General features: G+C 39.5%; 1 protein-coding gene across 4 annotated transcripts in view; it reads right to left on the bottom strand.

Moving 5' to 3' along the window:
- Positions 1 to 20,275, bottom strand: part of PTPRZ1 (protein tyrosine phosphatase receptor type Z1) — a 180,976-nt gene that overhangs the window by 78,192 nt on the left and 82,509 nt on the right. For all 4 annotated transcript variants that reach the window (XM_047695500.1, XM_047695501.1, XM_047695503.1 and 1 more), the window contains exons 3-6: positions 6,683 to 6,862; positions 4,374 to 4,525; positions 979 to 1,074; positions 412 to 478 (exon numbers count right to left, since the gene is read on the bottom strand). In XM_047695500.1, the coding sequence (XP_047551456.1) occupies positions 412 to 478; positions 979 to 1,074; positions 4,374 to 4,525; positions 6,683 to 6,862 (495 nt within the window). The remainder of the gene's footprint in view (positions 1 to 411; positions 479 to 978; positions 1,075 to 4,373; positions 4,526 to 6,682; positions 6,863 to 20,275) is intronic.

The raw sequence follows: 20,275 nt of genomic DNA, 5'->3' as shown, positions 1-20,275 counted from the left end.
CCTACTTACATTAACATTTTATGATTTTTTTAAAAAAATATTTTATTTATTTGACAGAGAGAAATCACAACTAGGCAGAGAGGCAGGAAGAGAGAGAGGAGGAAGCAGGCTCCCTGCGGAGCAGAGAGCCCGATGCAGGGCTCGATCCAAGGACCCTGGGATCATGACCTGAGCAGAAGGCAGAGGCCCCAACCCACTGAGCCACCCAGGCACCCCTTTTATGATTTCTACATGACAAAAATTTCGGGTAAAATGTTCTGTAGTGAGACATGTATAAATTGTATAAAAAGGTGGGGTCCTCTTTGAAAAGGTCTTTCCTTCCTCCTTTTGGAATTACTGAATTTGTCACATAATAAAAATTCATATGCATCTGAAACAGAAATCTGGAAGAGATTTCTCCAAACAGCTTACCAAAACGACTAACCCTCTCGACTCCATCAATAATTGCTTTGTAATCCAAATTTTCTTCTATTCCAACCTATTAAAGAAAAGAGACACTCTAAGAATGGGATAAAATATTTGATTAACTCTTCAATAACATGAAAAGATTAGTGAATTCCATTTTAGGTCTCCAAAAGTGAAATCCTCCCAAGGCATCCTTTTTTTTTTTTCCCACAGCAAGATAAAAACAAATAAAGAAAAAACAGCTACCTTTGAAGTTTTCCACTGAGAAAAATACACTTTAAAAATGCTGATTCCCAGTCTCTGCTCTATATCATTACGGTGTTTTGCATGTACACATAAGCAAATCTGCGCACTCCCGGAACCATTGCTCCAGCCAGAAGCGACGTACCCAATTACTGAATGCAAGGATCCCCTTTTAAAAACACACCAGCCAAGGAGTGGTTCTGTTTGAAAATGATCACAACTTATTCCACCTGTGAGCACTTGTATTTGTTAAAAAGTATGCCTTGTTATGTCACATCCTGTGATTAAAGAAGGAATTAAGTTAGCATTAAATCTATATATAATGATTACCTCAAATAAAATGGATAAAGCTCTTAACTTCCCTTTTCCTTTTACTGCTTCCTCAAAACTTGAAAATCGGTCCGCATCAAAGCAGTAGATTTGCATCTATGAAATATAACAATGACAGCTTTATCGTACACAAAGACATCACAAAAGTCACCAGAGACAATAAAATAATTTACCAATTCAGTAAACACTATTTGAAAAATTCTGTAAACTGTATAATCCTATATTCCGTAGAGTTTCAAAATATTTTATGAATTCCATGTATGTACAACTGCATTTACTATCACTTATCATCCTCAGTGAGGAGGGAAATGCAAAGTTAGACACATCTGGGAGAGAAATGGTCACTTTGACATTACCAGGGAATACTGAGGTAGTAATACACTAGAACAATTATCTAATGTTATAAATTATCAAATGTTATTTTAACTATTTTGCTGGAATTCTTTCAAATATGGTTTCATTCTTTGATGGGACACACCTTTTTTGATGGTCTGAATTACCTTTTTTGGACATTATCATACTGCGTTCTTTTTTTTTTTTTTTAAAGATTTATTTATTTATATATTTGAGAGAGCACAGGGCAGGGCAGAGGGAGAGGGAGTGAGAGCGGATGCACCACCCAGGTGCATGCTATTAATAGTGAAACTCTAAAGGAGTTTCTGCTTCTACCTAAAAAGATACCAAGAAGAATTTTAAGTTCCTTATTTTAAGTGTCCTCTTCTGCTGCCGGGCTATATTCCTTGTTAATTTCTACTTCAGCCCATGTGTCTGTTGACAATGGCCCCTACTCTCGCTTATAATTTGGTGCTCCCCATGTCATGAGCTTGGAAATCAGGTAATGTAGCTAGTTAGAAGAATAATTAAGGGGAGAGCAGAAAGCCTCTGTGAAGACCAATGCGTGATTGGGGGCTATGACTGCAGAAACAGCAGGTGTTGGGCAGAGAATGGCAGTGGCTCCTGCCTTGGGTGATCGCAAAGCCTTTTCAGAGAAAGGACTGCTCAACTAACCCCTAAAGGATAGGCAGCATAAAAACTGACCGATGAAAAAGCAGAAGAGGTGAATGTATGTTCAAGTCAGTGGGGCCAGTAGTCAAGAAAGAAGAACTGTGGGAAGTGGGAAGTAATTGGTTGTGATTGAGGCTGAGCACATGGGAGAGAAGAGGAGACGGGGCTGCAGGGGCCCTGCCAAGAAGCCCATGAGATAGTCCCAACCCTTTGCTCTTGAGAGCAACAGAGAACACTGGATGTACTTCGGTTAACAGGAGTGGGAGGTGGCAGGCCTTTCGGGGAAGAGGGCTCAGAATGGAGGAGAATAAAACTAGAGAGAGAGGGAGACCAGCTGGGGGACATTTAACAATCTAAGTTAGTGACAAAGGTAGTTTGAACTTTCTTCTGCCCTCCCACATCATTTAGGGGCAGAACTGAGAAGACCTCCTTATAGGATGCAGGAAACCAGGAAAAAAAAAAAAAAAGAGAGACCAAGTCAAGGATATCCCCGAGTTCTGCTGCTTGCACAATTACATGGAGAGAGTTTAAAAAAGGAGAAGCAACAAACAATCCCTCTTAAGATTCAAGTTCTTGAGAACTTGAGAGGCTTTTTAAATAAGAAAAATATTTGAGGTTTAGTGCACAGATTCTGTACCATTTATTTGGCTGGTTTAGGGCTTTTCTTGTTGTTAGGGTTTTTCTTGATTTTTCCTCTTTGCTCTCAATAAGTAGTATTGTGACATAGGAAACTCCCTGAAGTGACAATGTTATATGTTTAATGGACTGACTTCTATTTCTTTGACAAACCAAATTTGATAAATGTGCTTTTCCTTAAGGATATTTAATATATTGAAAAACATAAATTTATAAGCTATAAATTAGAATGTGCTTATCCACATCAAAAATTTTTAGTCCTTTAACAGATAATTCACTTGTCTTATTTTTATTATCAGTAACTATCTTGACTATAAAAGTAATACAGTTTCATTATAAATAATTTTAAAAACATGGGAATTTTATTATTTTTTTAAAGATTTTATTTATTTATTTGACAGAGATCACAGGCAGAGAGGCAGGCAGAGAGAGAGGAGGAAGCAGGCTGCCTGCTGAGCAGAGAGCCCGATGCGGGGCTCGATCCCAGGACCCTGAGATCACGACCCGAGCCGAAGGCAGCGGCTTAACCCACTGAGCCACCCAGGCGCCCCAAAACATGGGAATTTTAAAGGATAGGAGAAAAGGTACCTAAAATGCCATCACCCAGGGAAAAATCACTATTCATGTCTTCTTGGTTTCCCTTAATTATTTTTACAAGGGAATTTAATAATTCCCTCTCTCATTTAATCCTCATAAAAACTTCATAAGGCAGGTGCTATTCTTATGTCAATTTCACAAGCGAGACACAGAAGCTCAGGTCAATTAAATATTTGTATAAAGTCACGTCTATAACACTTAAATGGTGAAGTCGATATTCAAACCTAGTCCATTCAACTTAGACTCTGGACCCTCAGTCACTATTTAATTAGTTTTCACGTTTCACAAAATCAGAGTATTAAATACTGTGCATACTATTTTACATCCTGCTTTTAAAAAGCAGTAGTATCTTAAAAAAGAAAAACCCATTAATATCTTTTGATGAATTTTTGTGTAAATTATTCAAACATAAACGATTTTTATAAGACCTGTAATATTCCATCACAATGGAATTTTAAATATATTTTTATTTTTCAGTAATCTCACAACCCCGAGATCGAGAATTGCAGGGTCTAATGACTGAGCCAGCCGGGAGCCCTTCCATCATAATGTATTTATAATCATTTCCTTTTCTTTCAACTTTTCGTTATTGTAAATAAACCTTTGCACATACATTTTTGAGCATGTCTTATTTTTTAGACTAAATTGTTAAAAGTGGAAATGGTGGGCATTGGGAAGGAAACATTTAAAGTTCTGGATAAAAACAAGCAAACTACCAATTTAATACTCTTTCCACACATGTATGAAAGTGTTTGTTTTACTGCATACTCATTATTTATTAGAATTACATATGTATATTACCAATTTTAAAGTTGAAAAATGTTCTCATTTATTTTGCATTTCTTTGATTCTCCAGCAAATTGATAAAATTTCCTCTTTTTTTTCCTCCTGAGCTATGGAAGGAATTTCATTTATTCCTTCACTCATCAGCATTTGCTGGTCAGACGTCTACAGTGCGGCCCTCTGGGTTGCCAGGAAGTGAAAAATCAAGTATGATCATCATTGAGTTTAGTCTAATGAAAAAGGAAGATACTAACCAAGAAACAAAATATAACTATAAATTTTAAAATTGGATTAGAAGTTAATCAAATTATATGCTACATAAAATCTCAATGATTTAGAAAATGAAACAGTGGCCAGTGGAACCAGTGACTTACCTCAAGTGGAAATTTCTGTCCTTCTAAACTATGTTCCGATCCTTCAGAAGACATATTGCATTTTCCCCAGTGGAAAGTGATCTTGCTTGCTTTGAACACCACTTCTGAAGCTCCTCCACTGAGACGGTAGTCATTAGTGAGATTAATTTCCACTTAAAAGAAAAAACACAAAGTTGTATCTATGTTTCAGAAAATCAAAATTATAAATTTCAACTAAATTTTCTCCTATCAAAGATACACTAAAAAAGTCATTTATTTGATAAATAAATAACACAGTAATTATAAGTAATCATAATAATAAAATAAATACAAAACAAGTCACCATTCTAACTCTGCAAAATACACTCTATGTATCTTATTGCCCCAAATATAAACTAAAACAAAGACCTTAACTTCAGTATGACTCTAACAGCAGAAGACCGCCAGTCCGCCTGCCCTCTTCCATTTAGTGTCCTAAGACTGCCATTCCCCCAGAGCTCTGCTTTCTTAAGGCATTTGATGGTAGTGAGGGGACACAGCAAAGAGAGAGGGAACAGAAGAGTGGAGGAGAAAATCATCTCGGGAGTACCCCCCACTTCTCACTTTCAACCCTTCCTACTCCTTATCAGGCAGGTGTTTTCGTCCCATGTCCTGATCCCTACAAGCAAGCATCATCCCAGGCTTCATCAGGCTCTGGAACTTCTGTCCCACACTGTGGCAAAGCAGGTGGGAAATCCATTCCCACTGATGGGTTTTGGCCATGTGATGTTTGGCAACTCAGAATCTTAAACTCTCCTATTTGAGTTCCACAGCAGATATTTTGACTTTATTTTACAAATGACCTAAAGATTAATGTTTCTTTTGAGAGCCTTATGCTAGATTTTAATGTCTCTCCATCAGATTTAAATAGTCTTTGTTCCATCAGGCAGGAACCACTTGTTGGCATTAGGGACTGAATCCAACACTGCGGCCAGCCAGCTAGAGGTCTAAACTTCCCTCAGTAATAATAACAACAATAAGCACAACAGCAACATTCATGGGTCACTTCCAATGTGCTATACTTCACACAGAGTACTTTCCATGTGTTAAACATTTGATTTTTACAGAACTTCACACAATGAAGGAAGAGATACCATTATAGTCCATGTTAGTGATAAGGAAACTGAATCAGAGAGAGCTTAAATAATTTGCTAAAGTTTCCACAATTCATAGTTCCACTTTAAAGAGCCAGTAGTGAACCTAAAAGCATGCTCTAAGGATAAATTGACCTTGACCACACTCCACTAAGAAAAATAAAGCAGAGGTTACACGCTTTACGTCTTTGTAACATCCTTCAAAACTGGTAATGAAAATGTCAAGATTTGGGACAACATGCTTTTATGAATTTAATTAACATCTTACAATGTATAGTAATTTTATTAATTATTCGTTCATTGAGAAACAATGAAGGTTTATTATGTATCAGGAACTGATATAGAAAAATTCTTACCCTCATGGGACCTAAAATGAAATTACTACATTCAAATAATTGCATTACCAAAATATCAATAACAGAGAAAGAATTCACTAATGATAAAACCACTCAGCATAACTCATATTATAACTTAGAATATTTTTTCTATGAGTTTATTTGTTTTTATTCTATAACTTCCTGATATACATACAATTTTATTTAAAATATGGTATCAGAAAAGGAAAGCTCTTTACTTTTCAAGACTATTTTGTCCCTCTACTGTTCACTGGAATTTTTTATGGTATTATAATTTGCATGTTTAGAAAAAGAAGACAGTCTTTTTAAAAAAAAGCAGTTACAGAGTGCTTCCTAAGGACAGTATATAATTTTAAACTTTCTATATAGAAATGCTACTGATTTCTTTGTTAAAATTAATTATAGATGATTGCTTTTTTTGTACCCCAGTATTGAATGTAGCATGACGCTGAGCAACCAGAGCCAATACGTTGTCCAAGAAAAGGAAATTCTGATTAACTAAGTGATTTAACCAGAGATGGGAGATATAAGCTGTATACTGCATTATCTTTACCACATCCTCTGGTGGAGGCATCATTATTGTTTTATTATTGAAGAACATAATGTGATGACTTTGGTCATTTTATTCTTGTACACATTTTCAAAATGTTATCGAAACTTCCCATTTACTGCGTTTTATTTGATTTCTTCTACCTTTAACTTCTATGCAGTTCATAGAATATCACACAAAGAAAATGAAATGAAATAAAATGAAGGACATGAAAATGAAATGAAACTGATATAAACATACTGTAAGCCCAATGAACATATTAAAGTCACAAACAAAATGCAAACAGTTTACCTGTTTTCCCAGTGTTATGAATGAATGTGTTTTCCAAAGACGTTTTATCCCAACCCTGAAATTTAAGTTTCTTTAGATTCACATTGACTTGGGTAAGATCTTCATCGATATTGATAGGAGACTGTTTGGGGCTACTACATGTTGGGTATTTCTTTCCCCAGTTTTTTTGATTCAGTGCTCCTAAGGAAAGGAAAGAGTAAGAAGTTAGTTTCTTAAATTACTATGCAAAAGCTACATTTTATAAAGTTGCTCATATGTTACATAAAAATAGATACAATAGTAGAAAAAAATGGAATCTCTGAATCAGTTCATTAAACAACTGTGCATGGGTGTGGGTTCTGGACTCTACTGTGATACACTATAAAAAGAGGCCTATAAGAGAAGCTATATCAAGTTCAGGGTTCAACAATGGCTTTGCTTAGCCATCAGACTCTTCCAAATCAACAGAAAAACTAACTGCTGTATCAGGTAGTTCGGATGAGCCCAGGTTCCAGAATGAAAGGTGTCCAGATGGCAGGTGTTAAATTCTGACTTCCTTAGCACCCTCAATAGGGGTAGTTTCCTTCAAACCTTCCGTCACCCCTGACTTTCAATGATCTGGTTTAACTGTCATCTGCTCATGGTCTGATTTATAAAAACATAATCACCATGCTCTCCTTGAAATATCTCCTCCTCTCTCTCACTCTTTTTTTTTTTTTTTTTTTGTCATGAAGTCTACCAGGTTTTATGAAACAGAAAACAAGGTTTCTATAAAGATTTTGCCTATGCTGAAGTGAATTTCCACCTGTTCCACAGAATGCACCGTCCTTTAAAGCAAAGCTGCCCTGTGCTGCCTTTATTTCATGCTACCTGAAATAAAGGTTATGAAATGAAGGTTACCGCTTATAACCTTGTCATTGGATATGACCTTAGCTAGAGCCCAAGCAACACAAAGAACAGGTATGTTTTATTTAAAAGTCTTAAACTTTTCTCTTTCTACATGTCTCCAGCCATCCCACCCAAGAGCAGGGTGGTAGCAATTTATGGCTTACCTCCCTTTCAAATGCTTCTCTTTTAGAAAATGGGCATGGGTGGGGCGCCTGGGTGGTTCAGTCAGTTAAGCTTCCACCTTCTGATCTGGTCATGATCTCAGGGTCCTGGGATCAAGCTCTACCTCTAGGCACACGCTCAGCAGGAAGTCTGCTTCTCCCTCTTCCTCTGCCCCTCCCCACCACTCATGCTGTCTCTCTTTCACTCTCTCTCTCTAATAAATAAAATCTTAAAAAAAAAAAAAAAGAAAGAAAATGAGTGTGGGTAAAGCCAAGATTTTACATGGTTAATGTTTAGAGAAATTAGAAGTAAGCCTATCCTCCATAAAACCCTAGACTCTGCCATCTTGTTTTTGTGATAAAGGCTTCAGAGAAGATTTTCACTTCTATGCAAAGCTCTCATAATGTGACAAAGCGAACTTTGCATAATTTAGCCCAGGAAAGAAATATTAATTAGTCATGCCATGAAATGGCCTAGATAGCCAGGAAAAATGAGGTAATTCATCTCCTCGTGAGCATCTACCAAAATCAATAGGTGCCGAAAACTCATTTTATTTTAAAATCTAGCTCTATTCCTAGAGAGAGCTGGAATGTGGTATGCTTTAAATTTGCCCAGGGGTGCATATTTTGGCTTCCAGGAACAGCTTTAATGATTTGACTAATGATATGTTAATTTCACTGTAAAGAACTCTGGCACGTGGGAAAGAAAACACTGTTTGCTTCACTAATGTCAGTGCAAGAGAAGCGGAGAAACCACACATGCACCAACAAGACCCTTTGTATTGCTTACATTTTTTAAGGCGCTGCAAGAAATTTTCAAGGACCCTTAGGAAGAGTCTCATGGTTGTGGTGCCATAAACACTGTAAAGTGTCCAGTAACACTGCATATGATTAATAAGCCTGCTATTTCCCACATCATTTAGTGGTCATCTCTGTGTGGGTTCGAATATGGCATATCCCCCACTAAACACTTGGATTTCTGCCCTGAAGTAAACTCCTCCTACGATCTCGGTCATCCTCTGAACATGAAAGTCATCCCAGTGCCTCTGGTTCCTTCCCACCAAGCCCTTTTGGGTCGACTCTCAAATTATATCCTTATCAGACGGCTTCTCATCCCGACTGTCACTAGCCTCGTCCAAGCCCCTGTCCCCGTGAGCCTGTCTCTGTCTTGCTATCTCACAAGCAGAATCATCATCACCTAGGAGATTGTTAGGGAGTGTCAGGCCTCCATCCTAACGTTGCTAAGTCAGAATCTAATTTTAACCGGATCCCCAGAAGATTCATATACACATTAAATTTTGAGAAGCAATGGCTTAGGCATCTCCAGTGCCTTCTAATCGGTCTCCAGCTTCTTCTCTGGCCCCCATCTCCAAATCCGTTCTCCACCTACACGGTAGGCAAAATTCTAGGATGACCCTGGGAAATTCCCACACTCGGTTGTACAGGTCCTGTCTAATCTCTTCTACTCAAAGGTGGGCAGGCTGTGAATATAATGGGATAGTCATTCCCTTAATTGGGTTACGTTATATGACAAAGGTGATGGGAGTCCCTGCTGTGATAATGTTCTATTGCAGAAGGCTCAGTCACAGCAAATTGGAGACAGCAGAGAAAGATTCAAAGTGTGAGAGATTCTCCTGCTGGCTCTGAAGCAGTAGGCGGCTAGGCTGGAAGAGGGGTACATACAGCTAGCATCTGAGAGCACCCCCAGGCTGACAGCCCGGAAAAACAAACACATAATATGTCAGTTACAAAAAGACAAATGCTGTGTGAGTCCGTTTACATGAGGTAGCTAAAGTCACCGAATTCATAGAGAGAGAAAGCAGAATAGTTACCAGGAGACTGGTGAGGGGAGGGGAAGCTGTTGAATGGGTACAGAATTTCAGATTTGCAAGATGAAAAGGTTCTGGGGATGTGTTTCACAAGTGTGAGTGCATTTAACACTACTGAACTGTATACTTAAAAAACGGTTAAGATAGACAATTTTATGTTCTTTACCACAGTGGAAAAAATGGTAAAGATGGCAAAAACACACAAACAAAAGACGGGGACCTGGATCTCAATCCTGCAAAAAAAGAAGTGACTCCTGTCAACAAGCTGTATAAGCCCTAGGCCGTGCAGGAGCACATGGCCCCGCTAGCATCCTGGCTGTAGATTTAGCAGACCCTGAGCAGAGACCCAGTTAAGTAGTCCCTTCTCTCTGACTCCTGACCCACGGACACTAGGAGATAATAAATGTGTTCAAAAGCCACACAATTTGGGGTGCCTGGGTGGTTCGGTCGGTTAAGCGTCTGACTCTGGATTTCCTTTCAGGTCATGATCTCAGGGTCATGAGATTGAACCCCGAGTGGAGCCCTGTGTCAGGCTCCGTACTCAATGGGGAGTCTGCTTAAGATTCTCTTTCTCTCTCTCTCTCTGCCCCTCCCCCTGCTTGTACTCTCTAAATAAATAAATGAATAAATAAATAAATGTATATATCAGATCATGTGTCACTTCCTGATCTGGGTCCCTCTAATACCTTTCATTCCATTCAAAAGAAAATATAAGCTCCTTACCAGGACCAAGAGGTTCTCTAAGATACCATCATTCCTATTCTCTCCCATCTCATTTCCTAGCCCCCAGCATTAATCACTCTGCTCCAGTCACACAGGCTTCTTTTCTTTCCCTGGAGCGTGGGAAGCGGTGGGTCTTGGCACTTGCTGTCACTTCTTCCAGGAACACTTCCTGGACTGCTTTGCCCGCCCCCCCAACACCCCCCCCACCCCAGAAGGCCCACTCACTCACTCTCCCACTTCTATCAGGTCTTTGCTCAAATGCATCTCTTTGGGGAGACTTTCTCTGAACGTCCTGCATAAAAAAACACTTCTCTCTCTTGGTCATTCTCAATCCCCTCTCTTTACTTTATTTTTGTTCTCTTAAAATATTATGTTTATTTATTTGTTTCCACACCCCAGAAGCTAGAAAAAAAAAGCCTGGGACATAGTACACGTTCAATAAATACTAACTCAGTGCCTAAATCAGACAAATAAAAAATGATCATTACTTTTGTTTCATAAGTTTAAAACCTCAAAGAGATCTAACATGAAATGTCAACAGAAAAAAATAAACAATTAAAGAAACATTTCTAAAATCAGCGGTAAGTCATATTTGACCATTCATTACATGACAATTTTGTGGGCTAGTCCCTAATAAACTTCAAGATCTATAAATTTAGACATTTTATATCCCAATAATGCTAAGTGACTGGATTATGTTTGAAGTGTATCAAATGATTACACTGAGTGTGGACCCAGTTTAAAACACCAACTAGATCACGGTGCCAAGTACAGTACGCATTCAAGAAGACTCCTGAAGGGCAGCGGGGAAGTGGAAGGGCAGGCGAAGGGCAGGCTCAGGCCAGGAATCCTGCAGGCTGGGAGGAGGCCCCGGGAACCCCACGTTCACCTCCGGGTCGCCCCCAACCTCGGCACACGCCCACCTCCCAGCTCCTCTCCCTAATCAGCCCTCTGCCCTGCCAGCCCCTTTCACGCTCGGCTGCCCTCTCCCCACACGGGCGGCCCACCTCCTTCTGAACCCCTTACCCTTCCATTCTTAGGGCTGCCATTAAGAACAGGGTCACCCACTTCATGGCACTTCCCTCACTGGGTCCTGACTGAGTCATCACCCTCCCACCTGGCTTTCCTCCCACCTTTTCCTTCTCCCGCCCTTCCCCTCCCTCCACCCACTCAAAACAAAACAAAACAAAAAAACAAAACAAACAAAAAAACCAAAACTAAAAAGAAGAAGAAGAAAAAAACTAAGACTATTGAATTTTTGTGATTAAAAGACCAAAAAGAGGGACCCCTGGGTGGCTCAGTTGGTTAAGCAGCTGCCTTCGGCTCAGGTCATGATCCCAGCGTCCTGGGATCGAGTCCCACATCGGGCTCCTTGCTTGGCGGGGAGCCTGCTTCTCCCTCTGCCTCTGCCTGCCATTCTGTCTGCCTATGCTTGCTCTCTCTCCCTCTCTCTCTCTGACAAATAAATAAATAAAATCTTTAAAAAAAAAAAAAAAGACCAAAAAGAAAAAAAAATCCAGAGTTTTTTTGGCAAAAGTCTGTAACACAGAAAAAGTTCATAAAAATAATAACTTGAGGTTCTTCTTGCAAAGGACTCTAGAAACAAGGTTGTTTAAATCATTATAAATAGAAAGCTAAAGGAAGTAAACTAATGAAGTGTTAAAATTGTGCACAAGAATGAAGCATAGATCAAAGAAGCACTAAGTAGATTTTACCTATCTTTAATAATGAAATATTAGATTAATTTTATGCTTAAACATTATTTTTTAAATTTCCAAATTAATATGTTTAATGTCACAACTGGAAAAGTCAGTGGTTAAAGGCAGGTTGATGTACCTGAGGAAGCAGGTGTAGACAGAATTCATTAGAACTAGATTTTATCCACCTGAGTGTTATTAGCAACTGTTGTGAAGGAAGAAATTAGGACTCACTATGGTTGCAACAGAAGATTATCAGGGTGATTACCCATAAAGAGGACTGCAGAGTATTAAATGTCAGCTCTAGACAATTAAAATAAATTACTCATTCACATACCCATCCATTCTTTCATCCACATATTGCCTCATTTGAATTAGTATCATTCCTATAAATTTCCTGTTGCTTTCCTCTATGGGAGCACTTAACAGACTGTATTTTGTTTGTTAATTTATCTAACTCATCTATATGGTATTGCCAAACTTCGAGTCTGGCACATAGTAGAAATAAATAAAATGCTTGTGATATAGTCCTTGTGCACCAAATGAATATATTCAATATTTATATTCTGTGCCTTCTCTATTCCAAACAGAATGGAAAGCAATTCTGGACTCTGTGGGAGATCTGCGCGAGCTCACGTTTGTTTGATGGTCTGTTTATTCTTGCATTCCAGAAGGTGGGGGCAGGGGGCGTGTGAAGTCTGAAGCAGACAAATGCCTAAAGGAGTAGATGGGATGGAAATAAATGTGAGATCAAAAGCACATAATGGAGGCGTTGAGGGAAGCATAGAATCTTGACAGGCAGAAGAAACCAAGAACAAACCAGGGTGGTAGAAAAGTTCAGGCAGTGCTCAGAAAGAAGTGAGCCATCTAGCTTGGTCCAATGAGCAGGCGTGGACATTAAGCAATTCTAGAAGGAGAGGAAAGGCAGATTGATCAATTGTCCCCGGGTAGGCCAATGGGAAGCACAGAGACTCATGAAGAGTCAGGAGCTCACAGCTGCCTTATCAGAGAGATTAGATTAAGCCAGCAGGAATGCGGGATAGGAAGAAACAGAGACACTTCTTAATTTGGGGCAATTTCAAATGCATCTTCTATTGTCTTCATTTGATTCTTACAGAATCCCTGGGCAATGGACTGAATGCCCCAATTTTCGTGTTAAAAATTATATCCCCAGTGTGATGGTATTCAGAGATGGGGCCTTTAGGAGCTGATCAGATCATAAGGGCAGAGCCCTTCTGCATGGGGTTAGTGCCCTTACGAAAGAGATCCCAGAGAGATCTCTCATCCCCCCCACCTCCACCCCCACCCTGTGAGGTTACTGTGGAAAGATAGTGATCTAAGGAAGTAGCCCTCGCTAGTACCTTCATCTTGAACCTCCAACCTCCAAAACCATAAAAAGTAAACTTGTGTTGTTTACAAGTTACTAGTCCCTGGTATTTGTGATAACTGCCTGAGCAACTAAAACACCTTGTTATACTTATTTGTCTGTCTCTTAATCATACTGTAATTTCAGTACCTTTCTTAGAATCTGGCACTTAAGGATTAAATAATTGTTTCCCGAATGAATCTGTACTTCACATAAGATCTCTGCGTTACCTACCCTTGGATGTTCTTGTACTACACATCTTGACCAATGAGCTCTCTAACTTGAAACACAGTTTTAAATACATTCTGTGTAGAAAAATATTAGTCCACCAGTACCTGGTATAAAAAAAATATCAACCGAAGAAAACCAAAGTTTAAAATAAAGAGGAATGAGTTAAAAACAACAACAACAACAACAACAACAAAAAGCCAATGCAGGTTTTTAATATTTGAAGAAGAAAGTGAGAAAGGGATGAAAATGAAAGGAAATTCAAAGAAAAAAACCATTTTGCTTTCTTCGTGCATTATTCCTGTTGAATCTTACCTTCCAGTATCAGAAAAATAGATAAAATAATTTTAATACATATATTTATAATAATTATAGTATTGGGTAAAGTATTCAGCAGAGAGCCACTGAAAATTCCTGGAAATGATAAAAATCCCAACGTTTACTTGTTTTTCTTTAAACATTTATTTATTTGAGAGAGAGTGAGCGAGCAAGCCGGGGGCAGAGGGTGAGGGAAAGAGGGGAGAGAGAGAATCTCAAAAGACTGTGCTAAGCACAAAGCCTGAGCTGGGGCTTGACCTCAACACCCTGAGATCAGATCTGAGCTGAAACCAAGAGTTAGACACTTTAACGGGACACTTTAACCCAAGTGCCCCCTAACATTTACTTTTTTTTAAGGTTACCATAAACTGCTGATGTTTACCAAGATTTGAACAATAGTACACTTAGAACTGATTCTTTAAAGACCACAAAATAAAAATATATACTTCTTTTAATCTTAATGAATTACTTTTCTAGGCCAGTTTTGCTGTAAGAAAATGTTTGCATGTCTACATATTTACATATAAAAATATTAATGAGCAGATAGAAATGTAATATTGAAGTGTGGAGTGTGGTGAGGACTGTAGCATCTATTATTAATTGCCTTGAATTAACTCCACTCAATATTCCACACACTGTAAGTTACAGCTTTATAAATTACTAGGGGCTTCCTTCCTATATGCTAAGGAATCTACCAAAAACCAAAATATAAGTCACTGAAATAGTATAAAGCCATTGGTAGTGAATGACTTGGGTCACATATCAGTTAAATCCAATATAAAAATGAAACAAATCAGTGTTATTATCAATGAAAATTCAATACAGAATTTAGAACTCCAGCACAAAGAAAAGATGATATATTTAAGGAGACACTTTTCAGATGCTGCAGTCATCTGCTTGAGAAAGGGGGCTTCCTCAAAGACAAGAAACTAGAACACACTAGGAAATGTCATCACATTAACTGCCTGAAAGCAAAGAAGGATGTCTGAGCTAACTTCCCATGGTGGAAGCAAGAATGAGGATGCATTTACATGCACAAATTAGCATGGCTGTTTCTGTTCCTGGCCAAACAGAGGTTTTCTGGGGCTCCCACAAGCAAAGCAGTTGGCGAATATAGATAATGGTTGTTATTAGAACTGGACTGAAAGCAGATCAAATGCAAACAATTTCAGAATGAGAAGCTGTTTAGTCAAGACCTCATTTTCCTTTATCTTCTGTTCTAATGGGACCCTTACATCAGGATAGCAGAAAATCTTGGCAAGCCTGGTCGATATATCCAGTTGAGACATGTCAGGGAAGGTAGATACCAATTTATCTAGAAAAATGCTAGCACAAATGTTCCTTAAGCATTAAAATATTTAAGAAAATAGATCCATGAATACAGAGAACAAACTGGTGGTTACCAGAAGGGAAGGGAGTGGGGGAGATGGACACAAAGGAGGGAAAGGGAGTAGGAGGTACAGGCTTCTAGTAATGGAGGAAGAAGTCACAGGGATGAAAGATACAGCACAGGGAATATAGTCAGTGGTATTATAATAGCACTGTATGGTGAGAGATGGTAGCTTGAGCATAGCATAACTTTTTCTTGGAAAAAAAAAAGAAATTATTAACTGAGGTTCAGTATAAATAGAGACAGAAAGATCAGAAACTTACTTCAAAGTTCTTGTTTAAAATTTTAGGACTTCTTCAAGTTAGAAAAATCCAAAGCTCACAAACAAAAAACCCTAAAAAACAATTCACAGTAAAAACTACTGCTCTATAATGCAAAGAACAATAAACTTAGGTTTTTGTAGACCACAGGGAAAAGATAAAAATAGAAACTGGAAAGATCTAAGGACACTGACACAGCAAAATACTATTAATCTTAATATAGAAGAGTAAATACTATTACTCTTAATCTGTGGTGGGTAGAAATGAAATCGCTAAGTAGAACAAGAGGATGCTGCTCATAAAAGGTCATAATTAACCACTGCTTTAATCCGAAAATGAAATAAATCCTATAAAGAAGTAAAGAAGAATTTATTTAAGGCAAGAAATTTGTATGGGGGGGAGGTTACAAACTGCTGCAATAAACAACTAAAAGCAGGATGTTGTTTTAAGGATTTAGGAATATTTTAAAGGATTCTTATTTGGAAGTGAGCAAAAGAGAAGGGCAAAGGATGACAACTTCCAAAATTCTGACCAGAGCACACTTGGGTGGACAATGGTACTGATGAAGTTCTAGAACCTAGGTGAGGTTCGGTGGGCTGAGGTCCGGAGCCGATGACCAAGAAAGAATACTCGAGACATCTTTGGTGCAAAATGGTGGTTTATGAAAGCCCGGGGACAGGACCGTGGCCAGGAAGAGCTGCTGCCCCAGGTTGTGAGGGATGGCAGGTTGTGTACCCTGCAGTTGGGGGAAGGGGAGGGGAAGGGAGGTTTCAAAGGAGCTTTCATATGCAAAAGAGGGCCTACACGGGATCCCGGAGGTCTGGAGGCTTGATCAATGTTGTCTTTTGGCAAGCCATTAACATCAAGATAGTTGGGAGATGCCTGTGTTGCAGGATTGTGATCTCTGCAAGTTAACTATATGGTGGTCAGGGGTGTCTGAGGAATGTCACACATATTACCGAGAGGAGCGAATGGAGAGGGGGTGCAAGGTGCCTGCTTTTGCTTTGTCCTCAGTCAGCCTCCTGCTCCCTCATCAGTACCAGTCGTGTTGGTTGTGAGAACTGATGGAAAGAAAGACTTTGCATCTGGTTTTGGGCCTACAGACTTTGCGATGCCCACGGACGTTCATTAGGCAATAAAAAATATGGGTCTGGGAGCCATTAAGAGGTCTGGACTAGAGGTAGAGGTTGAGGAACAGCATCATTTTGGATTTTTCTAACTTGAAAAGGTCCTAAAATTTTAAACAGGAACTTTGAAGTAAGTTTCTGATCTGTCTCTCTCTATGGTGGTAATTTAATGGATGTGGATATATTTCATTTCGAGCTGACAGGTGAAGGAAAGGATCAACGATAAGACCCTGGAGAGCACTAACACAGAAGGAGCAGAAGGGGAGGGGAAAGCAGCAAAAGAAATTAAGGATGAATGGCCTGGAGAAGAATTGCGAATTTAGGAGAAAAGGACATTGGGAAAGTCACAAAAGATCGTTTCAACAATGAGAGATTATCCCAAAGTAGATATCATAGCAGCTGAGAGCCCAAAGGATCATGATAAAGGAGTAACTACTGGATTTGGTGATTTTGTTTAAACTGCAAATCTCATATTCCTGGAACAACTTCAGTGAAATGATGGGCCTGGAATTCAGACTGCAGTGTGTAGAAGAGTGAATTGGAGGTGACAAAGCAGAGTTAAGAAAATGCTTTCTAGGGGTGCCTGGGTGGCTCAGTGGTTAAGGCCTCTGCCTTCGGCTCAGGTCATGATCTCAGGGTCCTGGGATCGAGTCTCGCATCGGGCTCTCTGCTCATCAGGGAGCCTGCCTCCTCCTCCTGTCTCTCTCTGCCTGCCTCTCTGCCTACTTGTGATCTGTCTGTCAAATAAATAAAAAAAAATCTTAAAAAAAAAAAAGAAAAAAAGAAAATGCTTTCTAAAAGCTTCCTGTGAAGGAAAGAACAATCATCGGGGTGCATCCAGAGATGCAGGGGTGTGGAATGGATTTTAACGCAGAAAGAGATTCAAGCATGCAGATGCATGGAGGGGATACAATTATTACAAGAAAGAGTTTGAAGTTAAGGGAGGTCCGTGATCAAGGTCCACGCAAGGAGAGAAGATGGAGGATTATTAGCCCAGGAGAGGAAAAGAAACATAAAACAATTACCAAAGAAATATGGATTCATATCTAAGTGTTTAGAAATGCGTAAAAGAGAAATCTGATGGTTCATAGCACAGAGCTTCAGCTGTAAAGCATGATCACATCACACGGAAGGAAAAGAAGCGTGGGAGTGGAGCCTGCCTTTTAGAGGCACCACACACCTGTGACCTTATCTGTAACAGGAATCATACATAATCTCTTACTCTCAGGCTGTGCAAACTCAATGAGATAATATATGTGTACGGACTGGCAGATATATGAATCTCCTTACCCCCTTTCCCTATTTTCTCAAGAAAACTGTTAGGGAGATAGGATCATCCGCTGTGCGGGGAGAGCCAGGGAGGGGACTGGGCTTGAGGAAAATCGTGGAGAATGAAATAATGGGCAGAAAAGACTGATAGAAAGCACCCACTGGCTCTGCTGATGGGGGGACTCTTGCAGTAGTCCCTGTGTGTTCTGTTTTCCCAAGTTCAGTGGTCCTGATGGACAAGCACAGAGACTAGGGAGCTGCAGTCCTATAGTGGCCAACAGGAGCATGGGTGAGACGGAGGCCTCAAGGTCAGAGAATGGGAAGCTCCGCCCCCCATCTCAAATCTGATATGGGGAAAGGTCTTTTTTTTTTTTTTTTAAGATTTTATTTATTTATTTAACAGAGAGAGAGAGATCACAAGTAGGCAGGGAGGCAGGCAGAGAGAAGAGGAAGCAGGCTCTCTGCGGAGCGGAGATCCCGATGCGGGGCTGGATCCCAGGACCCTGGGATCATGACCTGAGCCGAAGGAAGAGGCTTTAACCCACTGAGCCACCCAGGCGTCCCAGGAAAGATCATTTTTAAAAAAAGCTATTTGACAGTTACAACCAGCATCTGCCATCTTTCATTTTAAATTAGAAAATGATAAGAGTGACAAGAAGTCCCATACTACAGTGTTTCTAATGCGATAGGCTGGTATGGAATATTTAACTAATTAAAATCAGAAAAATCCTTGTTGAAATGTAACACTGACCGGAAACTGTGAGCACTTCTTGTTGCTCCTTCATCACTTCACAAACCACCACTTCTAAAAGGAAGAAAAGTCTGAGGGTTTAGGTAACTCTGTGATTAATGCTATGACCTTTATATTTGCCTGATCCTCTCCAAACCAGTTCACTGTTTAACATTCAGGATTGAGACTGAACACAATGTAGGCTGATTAATTGCACGATTTCTCAGTAGCATTTGTTGTTAACGAACTGACCTCAATGTAGATTGAGGAGAAACTCACAGAGTGAGATTTCTTTGTTGTGATAGTCTGGCTACTACCGATGACATCACAAATGCAGAATAAAAAAAAAAAAAAAAAGAGAGAGAGCTCCAGAAATTACTCCTTGGTTTGCAATAGAAGATAAACAACAGCAACAACAACAACAACAACAACAACAAAAACCACAACTCTTTGTTTTTTTCCTACTTTTGGTCTGAGGACCGGGGGTTCAGAGTTGAAGTCTGAGACACAGCTATAACCTGATATCCATCTATTTGTGATAGAGCTTCAGACCAATTTTCCTATAGTGTCGTTTTACCCTTTTGGTTAAAGAGCATACTGCCTGTAAGACCAAAGATGCCGGCTTACTTCCTGTATAAAACCATCAGCTCCTCCTCTCTGTATGCACCTATCTATCACCAGATACTCTCAGAAATCGAATCTGCCAGATGCACGGTCACAAGCAAGGACTAAGAAAGAACCTGTGGGTAAATACCATAAATCCATTGTTCCCACCAGGAATTATTTCCCGTCAAAACTTCATTCCATTAAATATAGCTCTTATTTGTTCATTTGTTCACTCATTCATCAAGTATTTATGGAGTGTTTAATGTTAGACAGAAAATAAGTCTGGTAAAAAAAAAAATAACTCAAAAAGAGTACCATCATCAAGAACTCATGTTCCAGGAGAGCCTGGATGGCTCAGTCGGTTAAGCGTCCCACACTTAGTCTTGTCCCAGCTCATGATTTCAGAGTCATGAGATGGAGCCCCATGTCGGGCTCTGCACTCAGTCCAGAGTTGGCTTGAGATTCTCTGCTTCTCCCTCAACCCCTTCCCCTACTCAGAGGCACGTGCTCTCTCTCTCAAATAAATAAATAATAAACAAACAAATAAAATCTTAAAAAAAAAAAAAGAACTCCAAGTCCTAGTTAGGACCCCAGGCATTTCAAGTATGAATTAGAATATAATCTAATAAGTACAATAGCAGAGATATGCACAGAATATTCCAGGGAGACAAAAGAGTTGTTCTGAAGGAGACAGGACCAAACACAAAGAAGGCATCCTGAATGACAAGATGCCTGAGATAAGTCTTAACCATGGGCTAGTATTATCAAATTAAAGGTGGGAAGAAAACTGAGAAGAGGGAACAGCCTGAGCATAGGAAAAAGAAAGAACAGCTATTTCAGAAGAACAGTAGGAGGTTCTATGTGCTAACATGTAAGGTGCAAGGCAGGGAGAGGAAAGAGGTAAAGGTGAGTACATGTAAAGGCTGTGAATGCCAGGACAAGAGGTTTGAACTTTTTCTGCTGGGCTTTTGAAGGGATTTAAGTTGCAGGTGGCATGGTCTTATTTAAGTCGTCTTAAGAGT

The sequence above is a fragment of the Lutra lutra genome, chromosome 11, assembly GCF_902655055.1.
Source record: "Lutra lutra chromosome 11, mLutLut1.2, whole genome shotgun sequence".
NCBI classification, from domain to species: Eukaryota; Metazoa; Chordata; class Mammalia; order Carnivora; family Mustelidae; genus Lutra; species Lutra lutra.
This window is presented reverse-complemented; position numbering and strand designations above follow the sequence as displayed.